The 20,788-nt window shown below is 31.8% G+C and overlaps 1 protein-coding gene across 1 annotated transcript in view; it reads right to left on the bottom strand.

The window, feature by feature from the left end:
• LOC147071111 (zwei Ig domain protein zig-8-like) overlaps positions 1–20,788 on the bottom strand; it is a 195,846-nt gene that overhangs the window by 34,520 nt on the left and 140,538 nt on the right. Inside the window, exon 3 of the mRNA XM_085948042.1 lies at positions 864–1,084. Within this exon, the coding sequence (XP_085804168.1) occupies positions 864–1,084 (221 nt within the window). The remainder of the gene's footprint in view (positions 1–863; positions 1,085–20,788) is intronic.

Below are 20,788 nucleotides of genomic sequence, written 5' to 3'. Positions count from 1 at the left end.
AATATTAATAAAAAGATTAACAATTTATGTAATAAAATAAAGTTTCAAAAACAAAATGCAAAGTACATCATTTAAAATGTATATGTCTTTGGGGAGCGCATTTACTAATCTTGCACCACTCGCTAATGGAGCCTGATAGGCGTGTCTCGAGGAAACAGTTCATCGGTCCCTATTAAAAAAGTCGGATCTGCAAAATGTTATTTTTCAGTACGAGTAATCAAAGATGTTTCATAAAATATCCTTTGTGACCTATTGCTTGCAATAATCAATAAAAATACGGGTTATAGAAACTTTTCTAAGCGTTTATAAAAACATCCGTCTGTCCGGTGAACATAGCAGCAACTGTCCGACATTGTTATTCGGACACTCTCGGTAGTGCATTTTTAACTTGAATATCTCGAAATTTTTCAAACAAACAAAAAAAAACTGTGATTGTGGTATAAATGTTTAGTGTTTAAATAACTTTTACGTAATAATCCGAAAATGACAAAATTTCAGATCCGACTTTTGTTAATAGGTACCGACGAGATCTGACCCAGAATAGGTCATGGCTGCGACCACGTAGGTAATTGACAGTCGCATATAAATTTAAATCCTTTAGGACGCCAGGATTAGAAACCATCTTTCGTGATAGCAGACAAAAATGTATGGAAAAAAAGATATGGGGGACATGCTATGTACCGTTTATAAAACTAATACAAATCCGCTTATATTTATATTTTACTCTTTGATTATATATGCACTTAGAAGTCTTGCAACACCATCCATTTATTATTTATATATGAACTGAATAAAACGACTCAGTATCCATTTGACAATTTAACATAGACGGATAAACATTAAATATGAATGTGTAAGCTTACCGTTCTATTTCCCAGCCCTCTGACCCGACATAGCAACCGCACGGGCTGCCCGACTAGTCCCGTAAGATTGGTGGGGACGTTCAGGTCGAAGTAAGGACTGCTCCCCGCGGAGGGGATATCTTGGAGGAACTCTGTGCGGAAACGTTCAGAGGCTCCCGGAGCGCCCCCCGGGACTGTGGCGTCCACCTGGGTGTCGCCTTCTCTTCCGCCGTTATCGCCAACTGTCAAATGAAAAACAAAAAATATATTAAATTATTATGTACTCTATCTTCATACTAGTTTTATTCATAACGGTACCTATATCATTATTATATTTATTACTGATGTACATATCGAAAAGAACGTTATATTTTATTTATAATATTTAAAATAAATACGGAAAAGTAAATTACCAACACAATATTATTAACTCAACACGTTCACAATATAATCTATCTTAGAGAAAAAAAATATACAATAAAACTAATAAATTAATACGAGTACTATCGATTCAATGTACATGGTGGAATTTAAGTTTGATATATTTTAAGTATGATTTCTTCGCCTTTCAGTATTTATGCACGATATGAACACCATTAGCAAATGTACAATTTATTCATAAATAATATAATTATGTAGTTATTCTTCTTCTTAGTATATGTGCACTATTCAATTGGAGTATTTAAGTATCTGCTTGTCTCAGTGGCGAATGGTGCGAAGGTTCAATTCCTATAAATGTATTTAACGTACCTACCAATGACTTGATTTTTTCTATTGGGTATTTATCTGAGGTGTTTTTATGTTATGTATGTTCAATATATTATGTTAATGTTAATAAATGTTACATTCTCAAAATCTTGTGAATTATTCGTTGAATAAAAAAAATGGTTTATTAATAACACCTATTTTCAAATGACATTTTTTCACTAAAAAATATTACATTCTCAAAACTTGTCAATTAATAATAACAAAAAATAGTTGAATTATAGATGACAATACATCGCACATAAAGGATAATTTATTATAAATTATAATAAATGTTTCCATTATGACGTAATTCATTACACCTTTATTGTTATCATATTTTAAAAAATTTGTCTATATCTATCTGTGACTTTAGAACCTGCATTTGATCGTTGTGCGGTTGACTTTGCCATAATTATGTCAAGTCAAACTAATGACTCAACATAAGAGAGTCGTTCATCTCTCTTTTTATATTACATTTCAGCGGGTATTAAAAAACAAATTATATAATACAAAAAAATTCGGAATAAACTAAATGAATTTCTCAGTATGATTATTAATTAATTGCTTATAATAAAGATAATAATACACGTATGTAATCATATTTATTATGCTTTATTTTACCAGACGTAGAGGCTATGTATGTAGCTTAATTTAAAAATGCATACCAGCCATTTTTACAACACGTACCGTGTCAATACTTTTCAACTCATACATGTTATACCTAATCCATTGACAAATTGCATCACGCCATCTGTCCTGGCGCAGTTGGCCTAATCCGAAGGTAGTATCCGTTGGGACATTTAAACTTTTCGCTCGTAATTCGCTACAAATCGAGTTGGCTGCGCTCGAATTTTTTGCCGGTGTTCCCCGGATATCAGCTCTCGGCTTGAAAACTTTACTGCAAAGTAACGCGCGAAATTACAAAAAAAAATACCAATAATTCAATATTAAATCCAATTATTTTATAACTAGAGTATACCATACAAAAATATATACTTATTTAGGATAGTGGCAATTGAGAATACATGGAGAGTTGCGAAGTTAGTTATAAAAGTATGTGAACTTATATTCCAAGATAACGATAGGCTCTTATATAGTTCAATACAAAAATAAATATAAAACTGTTATTTTAAGATATCTAATTGCGTTTGATGTTTTGTTTGTACTTATTCATTTTCACCCCTCTCTGAAACTCTAAAAAACTTAACAAGAAACTTAGCCATGCTTTCCTGTATACGAACCGACTAATGATTAACTTCAAAAAGGTTATTCGATTATATTATAAATCATTCATAATATTTTAAATACTTTTTTTATTTTATTAATTTAAAATGTTTAATTATAGTCGATTATCGATATTTACAAAAAAATCAGCAAGTAAACTACTATGTATGTTCTCAGGCAAATATATGAAACCAGATATCGAAACAAAATATCCCGAAATAAACTCTATAGGTTATTATTGTTTAAAAATATAATAATATTATCATTTTCAATTATTGTTGTTACAAATAATTTCCGATCTTAACCAATTTACTCGTATCATCAATCATCAATAATGTAGCTGTTAGTATATTATTGATCAAATATCTATTTTCATTGTATCAAATTATTTGACCGCAATAATAAATTCCATATACCGTATACTCATATACCGGTAAACAACTGTTTACCTGTATCAGCAGATTGATTGGCGATATTAAATACGGTATCGCAATGGAAAATTAGTTTAATATCCATTCCCATAGTATCATATTATATTATGACTGTAATAATAAATAAAATTCACAGCTTCTCGTATTTAAGCCGCTGACTCGTTCAATATAATTATGTACCAGAATATAATGTTTAGGTATTACTTTCGACTGTATAAATTACGAATACCTAATGATTTATCAAAATTTCACTCGAATATACATTTCCAGTCTGTTACCATCGCAGTCTCTATATCGCTTCGCCCAACATCTGATTGTACCGAGATACGGATCTCGGATCCGTACTTATCATAAGTTTAGTATTGTAACATAATTTCTGTATCATACTATTGTACCAACCGTTACGCCTAATAAAAATCGCTCCTGCATTATACATCTTCGACTTCTTCATCATCATCCTCAACACCACAACCTACGACTTATCGACGACTCCCAAAGTGAACACCCACACATCGAACACTACAGTGGCGACCCCGAGTGAGACATCGAAAACCAACAATAATAATGAATTGATTATATAATATTATTCAAGTAACATTCAAGTATGCAGATGGGTCAACGTGTGTAATATACTAGGTATTATAATTCATAATAATATTATTATTATGATTATCAATAATATGTGTAATTTTGATAAATGTTATCCTTCATCTTCTATACCATACTACCGGTTTATTGACCCATTCTCCTTAAATATTATGTTTTTGAAAAACCACATGTAGTGAAATATATAATCTAGCACTGTATTTTTATCAAATAAGTACCTACTATGCAATTAGGCTTTATGGTACTTCAAGGGGAAAGACAGAAAACTGGAAGCAGCTACAATTCGGGGGTAGGTAATTGACAACGGACATTTCCTCGTACTCGTACTCGTAATAGCTCGTATTCTTGTTTGTCCAGTACTAATTTTTCTTGTGTCCAGTACATATTTTTTCTTGTTTGTCCAAGCTTTGTATTGGACGATTGAAGATTTTTAACTAACTTCCCGACTAGCGAGACATTTGAAACTTTTAGAATATATTATGAGAACACGATGACAATGCATTCTTTCAATACTTTTAGCTATTTTTAAGTAGAATTGAATTAATTTTCAGTTAATTCTGTTTTATATGAAAAGTTATTAATGTTGGTTGCTAAGGGGATCCTAGCAACTAAATTATTAATATATATGTGCGTTACTATGGGAATCAATATGAAATGTCAAAATAACATTTTAGTATTCTATATTTATTCGGTATTTCTCTCAAGTACAATAAAAAGATTTTATTAATAGGTACATAGAATTGTCAAGTTTATATGATTCGACAGAAAATTTAAAAAGGTGGTAGTACCTTTATAAAAAGTTATTTTTATTTTGTATATATTTTTATACTAATTTAGTAATTTACATTTAAAAAAACACATTAATATTATAATAATATGATCATTATACAGGTTATGGATTATATTTTTAACTTGTTGGCCGAGATCGCGATATGCTCTCTCATCCCGTAAACAACAAGCATTAGATCTTCTTCTAATTGTCAACACAAGCGGATGGTAACCAATTTCAAATACATGCCTGAAAAAAAGCGCATCTTGTTAAACAAGCGCCAATTTTAAATAAAATCAAACCGGGTCTGCTTTGGCCAATTACTTACAATTACAATAATACGTCAATTTACACGTGTTATCGGTATAATATTATTACATTGGTATAATTATCTAATGCTTTTTATATCTGCCAGTTATTGGGACCATTTACGTATTAGTTTATGTTGTATTTTACATTCATCAAAATTGTTTATTTCTGTGATTTTTGTTTTCGTTGACTTTAATATTTTTTATCCAATTCAAACAGAATTCACATGTGTTTACTTAACTATACGACGCAAACATGAAGTATAAATAATAATATACCAATGATATTATTTATTTATTTAGAAAAAGAGTATTACGGCATTACAGCGATTGGCCAATGCGCAATAATTCATAATAAATACAAAATTATAAAAATGTCTTAATTACACATAACAACTAATATAACAAGAAAGTAGAAAAGACAGCATGTGTTTATGTAAATTTTAAGAAACATGATATTATTATATACAATTATAAATTTAACCTATTTATCACGTCCACAAACATTATATAGTTAATAAAAAATAAATCAACCTTTACGGTGCCATCAAATAAGTTAATCGCACGATACACAGCATCATGAAACATAACATCTGTTCTGCGACGAAGTATCATGAAGACCGTAGAGTTACCAATGTTATTGGTGGGAACATGACAATTAATATTTGCCAGTATACACGGTTTGTAGGGGTACATTGGTACGACCGCCTTACAAACACCCGAATTCGTGAGCAGACACAACCGCCTACGGTGACTGAAGTTATCATGAAGATACACTTTACGTGGCTGGGACACGTATTCCGGATGCCGCCAAAGAGTGCGGCACTTTGTACCCTTGTGGTACAGCCTCAAAGGTTCCATCGCCGTGGCCGGCCCTCCCTCACTCTGCAGCGGTGCTACAAAAGCGACCTACGTGCTGCAGGTCTGACATGGCGGGAGGTGCAGGAGTTGGCGATGGACTGAGGGAAGTGGCGCCAACTTGTGTTTGCCCTATGCCCCAATGTTGGGACGTGACAGGGTGGAAGAAGAAGAAGAATATACGGATTGTAAATGAACCCACGAAAAAGTATAAAGAAATGCTTTAAAAGAGTAATCACTCTTCAGGTAAACAGGGATTACATTGATAGCATACCCAGAAGAAAACGAGTCGGAAATGTTCTTAAGTAGAGAAATCTAGTAATTAATAATATTATAATGGTTATAATTAGATTATACATCACCAGAAATCTAAATGGACCTTTTTAGATTTTCAAATTTAAAAATAAAATACGTGATCGTCGATCCGTAAAACTCCGAAATTCAAAAAAGGGAAACAGTTTTTAAATTACTTTTGAAAATTTTAGGTCAAACATATTTGGGTCAGTGCCATAACATTACATAAAGTGCAATTAGTGGAGTTTTTTGAGCCGCCAAATGCATTTGAAGGTGTAATATTATACCTTGCACCGGATGGTGCAAAAAAATCAAGTTTATATTATAAAATTTCTGTTAATCATAATACTTAGGTGTTGATTTAATAAATTAATGTAAATACATACCATGAGGCTTATTAGAATTTCACGTTTACACGTCATAATAAAATCTCGTTTAAACTCAACTGTGAATGATAACCGATAAAGTTTAACTGGGTTAAACCTAGGTTATTTTCAGTTGATTTATTTTATGAATTAAAATCGAATCGTGGGAATCAGAAAAAATCATTTTCACTCCAATACAACAGTACATATAGGTCTCATTTGTGTCGCTAGATTTCAAAATCTGCCAAGTCCATACTATATAGATGAATAGGAGAAAAACAGCTTTTTGTTTTCTCAAATACACAGTCACAAGGGTGAAAGTTTATATTATTTCGAGTATAGAAATTTTAAAATTAATAAATTCCAAACTTTGATAGTGCAGAAATGTTAGAAAGGAGTAGTTCTTCAGCAATTCACAAACAAGTCAAAAATACCTAAAGGTGGACTTGGCTGATTTTGAAATGTAGCGACACATTTATTCTAACAGAGTATTTTTTATGGCAATTGATTGATACTAATACCTTTAGTTTCCCTTCCCTATGTTATATGAACTGGATTTACATATTTTTATATCGACAGTTTGTAAACTAAAACTATAATTATTACTATGTAGTACAACACATAAAATCACAGCAGCTGAAGCAGCATTTCGATGATATTTATGTTGTATTGACCATGTCCGGTCCTAATAAGATCATATTATGTGCCTCCAGAGAGTGAAGGTTTGTAAACACATTTTTTTTACGAGATATGGATGTGAGCCACTTGGACAACCTATTAGGTACATACTCTGACTCGTACACAAATTGAAAAACAAAATGTGTACTTGCTTGACCCAGGATTTGAACCTGGGACCAATGACGCCATAGTCATTCGTGGGATTTTGTATTATCGCAAAAAATATGTATTATACCTTTAAATCAATTATATTTTTGTGTGCAAATAAAGGTATTATCTCGGAAACGTCTTGACTTTCAAAGAATTGATTTTTGGCCGTTGTACTACTAACGACATCTAGTGAATTTAATACAAAGTTGTATTTATAAAAATTAAAATAAATTACTCGCAATCAAAATAAATAAACTGTTTGTATTGTTGAAACTATTTGTTGATGACATTTATTAACCAATTACTAGTTTTATAAGTTTTTTTCAATTAAATAAAATGATTTTTTAAAATTATTTAATCTCTTTTATGTACCTAAACCAAGAAATGTCACGGAAACTCGAAGCTTTCGAAATATGGCTGTATAGACGCATCCTCAAAATTCCTTGGACTGACCGGGTGACAAAATATGTTCTCAATCAAATAGGGAAGGACCGAGAAGTTCTACGTAATATCAAAACCAGGAAACTACAGTACCTCGGCCACATTGTGGGAGGACAAAAATACAGCATTCCCCAACTTGTCATTCAAGGAAAGATCAATGGGAAGCGTAGCAGAGGACGGCGCCGCATTTCGTGGCTAAAGAACCTCCGTGATTGGTACGAGTGCAGCTCCAGTGAACTATTCCTTGTAGCAAACGACAAAGATAAGATCGCCTTGATGGTGGCCGACCTCCGCTCGGGGATGGCACAATAAGAAGAAGATGTACCTATTAATATTGAGAAACCATCAATACAATTTGTATATATGGTCATATCTGCACATCAGCTGAAACATAATATGCACACCACCTCCCAGTCGCTCGCGAGTCTTCTTGCCTCACTTCAGGTCATACCAGTACTCCGTAGCCCCGCCGTATATACTTTATAGATCCTACTATTTAGCGGCCTTAAACGCCTTATTCCAGTTGGCTAAAAGAACAGGCAAACCTGGTTGAAGTCCCCTTCTGGCATCCGCAGGTCGTGGCCGAGACAGGTTTATCATCACTTCTTCACTCTCAGCGTGATGAGAGACTCCTTGGCTTGTATACGCACTTAAATTTTATTTTTGTGGTACCTTTAGAGATACATACCTGATTTCACAGTAAATTGTGTTAAATCTCGTGTTTCCTAACCACTATTATAATATCTACCTTAATACCCCGTTTTCGTATAGATTTACTGGCGACAGTACGTATTATTGCGGCCACAAGAAGAAATTATTGCACATGTAAACACGTATTATCGTGAAAGTTGTGATATTGCATGCACAGATCAAAAAAGTTTTAGCGACTTCTGAATTTTCACGCGATAGTTGGAACTTGTGCGATATCTGCACCTGCACAATATAACGATAGTGGCGAATCTGCTGTAAAATTATGAACTACACTACGTAGAGCATTTTGATGTGTATTTTCACAACCTTTAAAATAGCTCAATACAATGACAACAACGTGTCTCGCTTTGGCTATGGCCACATAGGCAGGTGCCTTGTACCAAACATACGTGCTAGGTGATAAATATCCTAGCAAACGGATGCACACTATATATACTACCGCAATGGCCAACACTGCACGCCTCGCTACGTGATTATTAGTCATCTCGTGAGTCTCCCGGCGAACAAACGTGTTAATTTTTTAATAGGTCACCTAGTTATTTTGCAAGATGGCGGATGTTTCTTCAGTATGACGAACGTCAAACACCGTATATTTTGAGGTTATGAATAATAACGCATGGGATGCATTAACATTATACATCCAACAAGTTCGAATTTGAGACTTTCGAAATTTTAAACTTAAATTCTCTGTGAGAAGTAGCTTTCTGGTTAGTTTTGAGAGTGACATATCGTTGTTGACTTGAGCGCTCCCAAAGTACCTTATCACGTAGCGTGCAATGTGGCAGAGGTGTTTTAGTAGACAAACATAGCACCTAGCGAAGCACTAGCGAAGCACTAGCGAAGCACCTACCTATGTGGCCGAAGCCTTAGTACGGTTCTAGAATAAGATTAACAAGACAGTCAGCAATTTTGCGTGTAAACAGTTATTAACGCGATAGTTTAATTTACATAGCTATAATCATGATTTATAATGACCCATGATATAATATTATCATATGAATACATTTAACTACCAAAAATAAATTTAAATACCTAATATAAATAAATTTAAAGATAATACATAACTTGAAAACACCTCAAATATAAAATTATAACCACTAGAAAAAATCACATTTGAAAAAATACGATGCTCGACGGGATTTGAACAAGTATATCCACCCGGTATCGTGCCAATATGCTTTAACCAATTAAACTACGAGCCTCCTACCTAATTGCGACAATTTTAACTAGTAGGTCCAACATGAAATGCATATCAAATTACATTATTATTGACTATCGATTTTTGTGTTTTAAATTCAAGAATGTAAATTACTTTAATTATTACTAACCAACGTCCGGCTCTCGCCAAATATTTAGTTGTAACGTCTACTTGAATTTGCTAACAATTTTTAATAAACCATTTCTTTTATTCAATGAATAATTCACAAGATTCAAAAAATTTCAATTGTAATTTTTTCTAGTGGGTATATTGTATGGGCATTTATATCTGAGGTATTTTCAAGTTATGTATGCTCAATATATATTATGGAATGTTACATCCACAAATATTACGAATTATTCTTTGAATAAAGGAAATGGTTTTTTATAAATTTAAAGATTATAAAGTTCGCTATTTTTCAGATATATTATGATAGTGGATTTTACCGCAGGATAACTTGACGACATTTTAAAACTTCTCGTTGTCAAAGGAGCGTTTTTTTACAAAAATAAACCATGATGACAAAACAGAAGCCCATGCGCAGCCATGCAAAATCAAATTGTTAACGTTCTGGCTTACAATCTTCTTGAACCACCATGTTATTTCACAGTCAGAGAGATTTGGCAATGTGCCAGGCTGCAGCAGACGATAGGGGAAGGATAATGTCCACGTAACATGGATAAAAATAACAGAAAAAACTTTAAAAGTCGGATTTTATGGATTTTTGTATTACGCCTTCCCCGTTTATTTTAGCCCCGCGTCGAATAAGGTTAACCTATGCTGGAAGGCTGTATATCGATTATGATCATAAAGTAACCATTTGAAAGCATATTTTTACTGTGCACATGTTTGCTACTATACTATTATACTACCTGTGGCGAAGTGTGACTTTTAGAAAGAGGTAGGCTGTGGAGATCTGATAAAAAAAACACACTAATTGTCAGGTATACTAATAAGATATATATATATATAAAGATAATACGATATTACTCCTAATGAATAGGTGCACACTAATTTATTGAAACTTCAAAAACTCACTGACAACATAAAATTAAGCGATCAGTTTAAATAGCGTATTTAAAAAAAAAATCATTAGATAAAAGTTCTTTTTATTTTTAAAAACAGTCTATATTTATTAATATTCGATTAAACACCATAGAAATATTTTTTTAGCTGAGACGTGGGACCGCTGTATTCCGACTGCGAGTGCGAGTGAGAACGCATCAGCTGGTGCGACCTCACTCTTGTTTGGCTTAAAACGGTTTTAGGGTCTGCGATCGGAGCTTATCTTAGTTCATACAATTCGATAGACTGGGCGTTAAGTCCATATGAAAAAAAGTGAGAATTATTTGAAACATAATCCGATCTTTATTTACGTCAAGACAGATGGCGCGCTGTGGTAATTTTTTTTAAACCTCTGCAGTATGTTTTGTAATTATCTGTGTAATATACTCCTACGTACGGCGTCTCTCGTTGGCAAAATAATTTTTTTATAGAATATATAATCAAGTGATTATATTATAAATAAGTCAATATGCAATTATTGAAGAAAAAAATTCTTAAGAAGGTAGGCTTCAAATAATCAACTAGTATGGAGTCTTCGTCACTGATGCATACTATCATAATATAATTATATTGTTCATTTATATGATAGTATTAGTAAACTATATTGTAGGTATATTCACGTATAACAAAAATTATAAATAAACCCTTAACTTGAGAGCCAATAACATTTCACTTACAATGCTACCTTGGGTTACTGATCCCATTATACTACAAATATTTCAGTTAATATGCACTTCTTCATATTTCAGACAATAATATTATGTACCTACATCTAATTAAAATGTTATAATGTTTGTAGATGTCAGTATATTATTGATCAAATATCTATTTTCAATGTATCAAATTATTCGACCGCAATAATAAATTCCCAGGGTCTCATATACCGGTAAACGACTGTTTACCTGTATCAGCAAATTGATTGGCGATATTTAATACGGTATCGCAATAGAAAATTAGTTTAATATCCATTCCCATAGTATCATATTATATTATGATTGTAATAATAAATAAAATTCACAGCTACTCGTATTTAAACCGCTAACTCGTTCAGTATAATAATGTACTGGAATATAATGTTTCGGTATTACTTTTGACTGTATAAATTACGAATACTGATTTATCAAAATGTCACTCGAATCTAAGTTCTTAGCTCGTAACTATCTCAGTACATAATATTATGTACTGTCGTTGTATTTATACTATCGTACCGACCCTTACGCTGAAAATAAAACTCGCTCCTGCTGCATACATTTTCGATTTTTTCATCATCATCCTCAACACCATAACGCACACATCGAACACTACATGCTCAAAATAAATAACATTATCCAAGTATAATACACATAACTTACAATTCATTTTACTTACCTATCATAAATGCACATTGTAAACAGTGTAACATTACATTACGAACAAAAAATATATTTAATTAACTATTATTCTTTTATTCAACGAATAATTCACAAGATTTATGAATGTACTTTTATAATTATTGAGCATACATAATTTTGAAAAACACTTCTGAGAAAATATATTATAACCAATAGAAAACATCTTTTTAAAAACAGTAAGCCACCCGGCTGGAATCGAAGCAGCATATCTTAGGTTTACGCCCCGTCCGCGCATTATCCTCTGTACTACGAGGTGACATACTAATTGCGACAAATTACTTAACTAATACCAGCATGTTTTCCATTCTAGGCAGTGTTGACCTGTGTGTCCCTGATAACTATCTTAGAAATAGAGAGCATCAGTTGTTTATTCTCCCAAGGTGCAGAACCAACCTGCCACTGGTAATGCCAATTGGGAGGGCGATAACTATGTTCAACGAAATTGCTTCGGTAGTTGATATATTCCACCTACGTGAGGATGAGTATAGGTAGACGTTATTTTATAAATTTTTAAAATAGGGTCTGCTTAACTCATCCGGTGTATTTCCATGTACCTATATAATTAATATTTTTGTATGTACATATTTGTTTAATAACATATTATCTATCTCTTTTTTATGTCATGTTGTGGACGTCTTAAACTTATAATTTGTAATGTCCACAATATGTAGAAATAAATAAATTGAAATTTAAATTAAATTGAAATAAATTGAAAATTGAAAATCTTCGTAGCATAGAGGATAATGCGCGGAGGGGCGTAAACCCAAGAGATGCCGGTTCGATCCCAGCCGGGTGACTTACTATTTTCAAAAAGATTTTTTCTATTGATTATAATATATTTTCTCGTAGTGTTTTTCAAAATTATATGTATGTTCAAAAAAGATATATTTTAAAGTATATGCGATAAAGGAAAACATACTTCATTTTGAGAAATTAAGGGGGGACATGCTCGTCGAAGGTCAAAATTGAGTTTGTATTGTATTTTCAAACCATGATCCTGGACACTCCTTAAACGTTGTAGATAATCTATTTGTATAATTTTGAAGCCTTATTATCCTTTATAATTATTTTAAACATTTTATGACTGCATAAAGTGATTTTGTTACATAAAATAGTATTCTTATAAACCTCTCGCTCTAATGTTTTAGAATATAGTCATATTTCGGTACATAACTGTGCAGTGGTGTTAAGATTTTTTACATTTATTAATTTTTAAACGCATTAATAAAACCATTAGTATAATTTATTACGAGATAATTTTTGTAAAATATTAACGATAAAAAAATATATTGATAATCTCTGTGATCCCAAATTTGACAAGAATTAGGCATTTTATTATTCAAAAAATCGGCAAGATTTACACATTTGAAGATGATTCTAAAGATATTTATTATAAACTATGTTTTTGACCATTCAAGTGTGATAAACATCTTATGAATAATGATTGCTTTATAATAATTATTGACCTAAGAATAAGGTAGTGTTTTTTTGAAATACGCCATTTCTTTTGACATTCCCCAGTGGTTAAGCTACAACATACGGCCGTAGCCATAAATTGACAAACTATAATTAAAGTAAGGAGTAAAATTATGTTAACGCGCGTGTTTGAACATGTACCTAACTGAATTTTTTTTATTTTTTTTTTAAACGGTACATGTTCAAACATGCGCGTCAATATCATTTTACTCTCTACTTTAATTATAGTTTGTCAATTTATAGCTACGGCCGTTTGTTGTAGCTTAACTACTGGGGAATGACAAAAGAAATGGCGTATTTCAAAAAAACACTACCTTATTCTTAGGTCAATAATAATTATTATAAAGCAATCATTATTCATAAGATCTTTATCACACTTGAATGGTCAAAGACATAGTTTATAATAAGTATCTTTAGAATTATCTTCAAATGTGTTAATTTTGCCGATTTTTTTAATAATAAAATGCCTAATTCTTGTCAAATTTGGGATCACAGAGATTATCAATATAATTTTTTATCGTGAATATTTTACAAAAATTACCTCGTAATAAATTATACTAATGGTTTTATAAATGCGTTTAAAAATTAATAAATGTAAAAACTTTAACACCACTGCACAGTTATGTACCGAAATATGACTATATTCTAAAACATTAGAGCGAGGGGTTTAAAAGAATACTATTTTATGTAACAAAAATACTTTATGCAGTCATAAAATGTTTAAAATAATTATAAAGGATAATTAAGCTTCAAAATTATACAAATAGATTATCTACAACGTTTAAGGAGTGTCCAGGATCATGGTTTGAAAATACAATAAAAACTCAATTTTGACCTACGACGAGCACGTGGGCCGTTAAAGAATCGGGTGAGATCAAGATAGTATTAAGATTTGTAGGCTGTAAGAATGTATAGAAATTCTCGTGTGATTATAATTAAATTTTGATTCCGTTTTGATCATTTTATGGATAAAACAAAAAAAGCATTTCCCTTTTACATACTGAAATATTATCAATGTCGTACGGTAATCAAAGGTGATATCACCGGAACGGACAGAAGCTATTCGCATCGTAAATAGAAGGCTAATGAGGAAAGGTTTTTCATTCTCTTATCAGTTACTTATTATATTTATCTTCATTTAATTAAAAAAAAAAACCTACTTAGTGGCATTCGTTGTGTTGTGGAGAGATAATGTAAATCTACGTTATACTTAAATTGAAAAAATATTAACAAAATGCCAGACTTCATCTCACATTTATGACACTACAATAGACTTATCAAACCATATTTCAAAGATTTAAACATTCCATATATTGAACATGCATAACTTGAAAACACGTCAGATATATACCCATTAGAAAAAATCGCATTTGAAAAAATTCGACGCCTGATGGGAAATATTTTTAATCCAATTAAGGTAAGAATTTAGTTAATTATAAGGAGAATTATATTATAGAGGAAGGGTGCCTATTATGAGATAGGTGCCTAATATGAGATATAGCAATAACTCAGCAACTGGACGATAATAAAATATGGTGATGGTGTCACACGGTAGCGAGGAGTAATAGCTCCAAACGACTGTCGGTGCGCAGGGTGCAGCGCCTGTCTTTGGTGATGTATGTGTGTTTTCGTCGATCACTCGTCCAAGAAATTTTGCCGCATGCTACTTTTGATGATCGTAGAACATCTCTAAGGTATCGTACAATGTTTATTTCTTAATTAAACACGTAGTTTGGTAGTTTAATTTATATTTGAGTATCTTCTGTATCATTATCGACTCTAGAAGAAGAATAGTTAATTTTATTATGTCAAATTTTGAATGTGCCTAAAATGAGATACTTGAGTGTGCCCAATATGAGATATCTCATATTAGGCACATTTTACTTTGAAACCATATCAACGTTTATAACGTGTGTATGTTTTATATTATATTGTCCATAGATGCCTCCGTCAAAAAAGAAAAGCTGGGACCCCGGGTCTATGTTTTAAGCTATGAATGCCGTTTGCAAGAAAGAAATGGGCTATCTGAAAGCTGCCAAACAGTTCGGAGTACCAAAAGGCACACTGAAGCGTTATGTCAAAGATGATCGAGACCCAGTAAGCGAACGAAATCAAAATACAAAAAGAAAAGACGGCTGAGGAAAAAAAAAACTAGAATGGAAAAAGCGATGGGAAAGAAAAATTAGATATAAATTAAAAGAAAGAAGAAGGAGGAATCTGAGTCGTCGTCAAGCGAAGGTGGAGAAAAGATGATAGTGCTGATGACGACGATGAAGAAAATAATGCGATGTGTATTTATTTACTGTAGTTGGAATTTTATGGAAGATACAAGAGTAGAAAAATGGACGCAGGTGTTTGAAATGGAGTCACGAAGATTGTGGTAATTTAACAGCAGGAGATGTTTTTATTTGTGTATTTTGTTATGATAATATTTGAAAAAAAGGTGGATATGGATTAAATGAGACCATGTGAAATGTAAACAAATATATAATTATTCATATCAATTACAGCTATTGTTTTTTTTTTCATAATGTTCCCAATATGAGATAGTCTCATATTAGGAACAGTGACTATCTCAAATTAGGAACACTTTTTGGAGAACAGCTTATTTGACATTTTTCACTAAAATGTGAATCTAAAATAAACTGGCTGAAAGAAAAATCTCATGACTACAAATTTATTAGTAAACAGTATGTTTGATGTATTTATAATAATAGATACCCTGCAATGCGTTTATTTTAGATTTGAGAATGTCTCAAAAAAAAGTATCTCATAATAGGCACCCTTCCTCTATCATCACCTCAATACCACCAACCATGTCCAATCGTAATAGGATCATTTGGGCCTCCACATATTGAAGGTTTGTATTCTTCTTCTTATTGTCCCATCCCCTAGCGGAGGTCGGTCACCATCAAGGCGATCTTACCTTTGTCGTCTGCTACCCGGAACAGTTCATTGTAGATGCACTCGTACTAATCACGGAGGTTCTTAATCCACGAAATGTGGCACCGTCCTCTACTACGCTTTCCATTGATCTTTCCTTGAATGACAAGTTGGGGAATGCTGTATTTTTGTCCTCTCATAATGTGGCCGAAGTATTGTAGTTTCCTGATTTTGATACTACGTAGACCTTCTCAGACCTTCCCCATTCGATTGAGAACTTCAACATTTATCACCCGGTCAGTCCAAGGAATTTTGAGGATGCGTTTATACAGTCACATCTCGAAAGCTTCAAGTATCCGTGACATCTCTTTGTTTAGCGTCCATACGTCCATACCATAGAAAAGAATTGAGAGAACATAATAACGTACCAAACGCAGTCTCAGACCTAGGTTAAGATCTCGATTGATAAGGAGGCGTCTCATTTAGAGAAAAGCGCTCCTTGCAATCTCAATTCTAGTTTTTAGTTTGTATTAACAGATTCTATTTTTACGAGAAATTGATGTCGGCCACTTGCTCAACCTATAAGGTCCATACCCTGACAGACACAAATATACTCATACATAAATTGAAAAACAATATGTGTACTTGTCAGACCCAGGATTTAAACTTAGGACCCACGACGCATATGGATAGAACCATTTATATTTTGTACCTACATATTTATCGTTTTGAAGAATAGTTGTTGTGAATTTTTATTTGCCAATAAATGAGAGAATCTTATAATACATTGTTTAAAAATTATAGTAAGTATTTAAAAGATTAGAAAAATTTATTTCGACACCTTTAAAAAATAACGATTTCACTATTTGTCTGTAAATTGAGAATTTATTCAGAGAAATGTATCATTTAAAATTAAAAAAATATACTTAATGTGAAATAGTTAAATACCGGTTCGACAAACAACGTAGAATTTTTTTAACTAGTTCTTCCAAAATTATGCAAACTGACCGAATCAGCCACTAACTATACGTATACCAAAATATTATATTATGTTGAAAGCTACGCATATTTTTCGAAATCCCAGTTTACTGTCCCCCACGTATAATGTGTCAGAGATTCTCCCGCTATCTCCGAAATCGATAAAGCCTCTTTTTGTTCAGTGCCTCTTCATCACAACAGCGAGAGTAGATAAATCTTTTGCAGTTATAAATCTCGTTCACAATAAGACCTCTATAATATTTCCAATCGATTCAAAACACTGCACCGCAGAAGTTATGTTATATAATATATATTACCGAAAATCGTGGCCATATTCCATAATTTAATTGACTGCCGTGGACAATAAAATTTATTATTATTATTGAACGTAGACAAAACACTTCTTTTCTTTCGACCATTTTCAATCTTAAAAAGATCATATATGGGCCTCCACAGAGTGGAGGTTTCTATAAACAGATTTTGTTTTTACGAGAAATGGATGTCAGCCGCTTGCTCAACCTATTAGGTCCATACTCTGACTCATACAATTTTTTTAAAACAATATGTGTATTTGTCAGACCCGGGATTTAAATCTGAAGCCCACGATGCAATAGACCGACGTTTAAGCCATCGTGGGTGTCTAACAAAACACTAATCTATGTTAATTTAAAAATAAATTTATCATATTCTTATTGTTATAATTACAGCAAAGACGTATTTGACTCAAATGACGCAATATATTCGTTTGATAATTTCAAAGTGGGCCTCGAAACAGTTTAAACTCTTCATAAAATTATTAAATTATACCAAAACCAATGCAAAAAATAAATTGCTTATAAAATATTACCAAAAGCATATCAAAATTCCTGAAACTAACGTCAAATGTGATTCTGTAGAAGTTTTACCTAACCGGACGGAAACGTCCTATTTATTATACTTACGAGATACTGAGATAGACGACTGTTCTTAAAATTTATTAATGTTTCCGTTCTTAATGTCGTAAAAATAAAAAGATCGTATCATTAAAAACCTGTATGTACGTCCGTGAAATTATCACAAAAAGTGTAAAGTTACTATGTTCATATACCCTTTTACAGTAAAAATAAAAATATCATATATACACACTTGTATATAACATAACGTCACTGTTCTGGCAGAAGACACTAATTTGAAAAAAATGACGTATTGAGTGAGTTATACCAAAATGTTCCTTATTTCAAACTTTACCGTCTGGAAACCCTCTAAATAAATAAACAGTCTTTATTTTAAAGTCATCCATTTTACGATTATTTAGTAAACTCACATGATAGACCATTTCAAACATTTTAACGACTTCAAAGTCAAATTACTCAAAACTAGTATTCTCCAGTTAGTGTGTTCTGCCAGAACAGAGACGAAATATCTGAACAGAACATATTAGCGGGGTAGTTGATACAATAAAACAACCCACCCCCTCAACAATTACAGAGCAGAGGTACATTGATATTTTTACTAAGTCCCTATGTAAATGGGTTTGTAGTTTGTTTTATTGAACGAATCAAAGTTTTTGAAGTCACTTTCAACCAATAAATGCATTTCCATATGTTTTCATAATACCTATATTAGAAATAGGCAAAAATTTATACCTATTAATTTATGTCCAATTCTAATTTGTTAAAATGATCAATTTTATTTTGTGTCTTCTCCATTATTATACCGTATTTAATATTTGGGATTGTTATAACATAACTATATATATTTTACATTATTTATTATTTTAATTTTTATTTAATTTGGCTCATATTTTGGTTGTATTTGTTTTTGTATTCGATCTTACTTCAATTGATAATATTGTTTATTTTATTATTTTTTATATATTTTTTATTGTAAATTTTGACTTATCATAAATATTTGTTGATATAATATTATTGTAAGTGTTGATTGTTTCATATTTTGTGGTTTGTTAATATTTAAAATAATTTGTTTTATGCCCCTGATGCAGTATGAAATATTAATGTCCAACCTCATTAATTTTAAATCAATCTGTTATTGGGAAGGTATTATTGGACGGATAATTTATGTTTATATTGTTATATTATTTCTGTCGCTTTGGATTTTGTTTGATAAATATTGTTTTAAAAAAATGTATTCAGTTGAAAATGTCCCTCTGAGGTGGACGAAACCGGTCCTAATCTATTGATTAAAAGTGGAATAAGTACTACAAAAAATTGCGTTTTATTTTCGTATATATAATAATTTTCGTCGCTAATATACGTGTACTTGTGTATTTTAATATTTTTATTGTGTAAATGAGTTTTATGTGTAATGAAGAGTGTAAGAGCTTATTGACGAAAAATTTTGCCACCTAATTTTATACGAACAAAAAACAGTAAAAAAGTAAAAATTACAAGAGAATATTCATCTGATAAAGAATTTGATGCAGAATGATACAAGAATGAGTTATTTTCTATTTTTGTACATAAATAACTATGCCCTTGCTTTTTCATACAAGGTAGTTGGGAAGGTTACTTGCGTTGATATGTATTTAATTATGTTCTTCCATTTACATCTTTAATTATCTTCATGGCCAGAATTTATTATTTTGTGTAGTGTTTTTGGGTTGTTTTGTTGTTAAATATTTCGTAAGGTTTTTGGAGGTCAATTAATTTCATTGTAATGCTGTCTACATAGAGTCCCGAGATTCTATCGCTCCTTTTCTAGCATAGGGCAGTCGTTAATGATATGCCACACAGTTTAAGATGTGTAGTCGTCACATGGGCAATAGTCATCGTCCCTCAATTTAAATCTTTTTAAATAAGCTTTTTTCTATTAAAAGAAACACGAGAAATATCCAACGTAATATGATTACTTTCCTGTAATTTGTCATTATTTCATAATATGTAAGATTCAATAAAATAATTATTATAATAATTCTAATGCCGTATAGGAAATATAGTTTGGATAATACTAAAACGATGTCTTCATGTACATTTTGCGTACAGTAAATAGAGATAATTTAAACAGTTATATTATAGCAATGCTTCGGGGTTTAGGTTTGATGGCATGTCAACTCATCAATATTCATGAGGAAGATACGACTGGTAGTTCAAACACCATACACGATATGTGTTTCACCCTTGTTTTAGTGAATACATAAATATTATGTAACTCTATGAATTATTAATTATAATTTTTGTGACCTCATATTATTTTGACCCGAAAATATACATTGAGAGAAACAGAACCATTAATAAATAATTATAATATTAATAAGTATGTAGTTTAATGAATTCGTTTATAGTTGCCCTTTGTCATTAATTTTATTAGCAACGGAAATTAAATTCCCAGCACATTACATACCCAGTTCCATTATTTACGAGTAATGACAATTTGA

Source organism: Rhyacophila brunnea, unplaced genomic scaffold (genome assembly GCF_057557595.1).
Source record: "Rhyacophila brunnea isolate RB1 unplaced genomic scaffold, BYU_Rbru_1.0 scaffold_20, whole genome shotgun sequence".
Lineage (NCBI taxonomy): Eukaryota > Metazoa > Arthropoda > Insecta > Trichoptera > Rhyacophilidae > Rhyacophila > Rhyacophila brunnea.
Note: the sequence above shows the minus strand (reverse complement) of the source record. Positions and strands in the feature narration are given on the sequence as shown.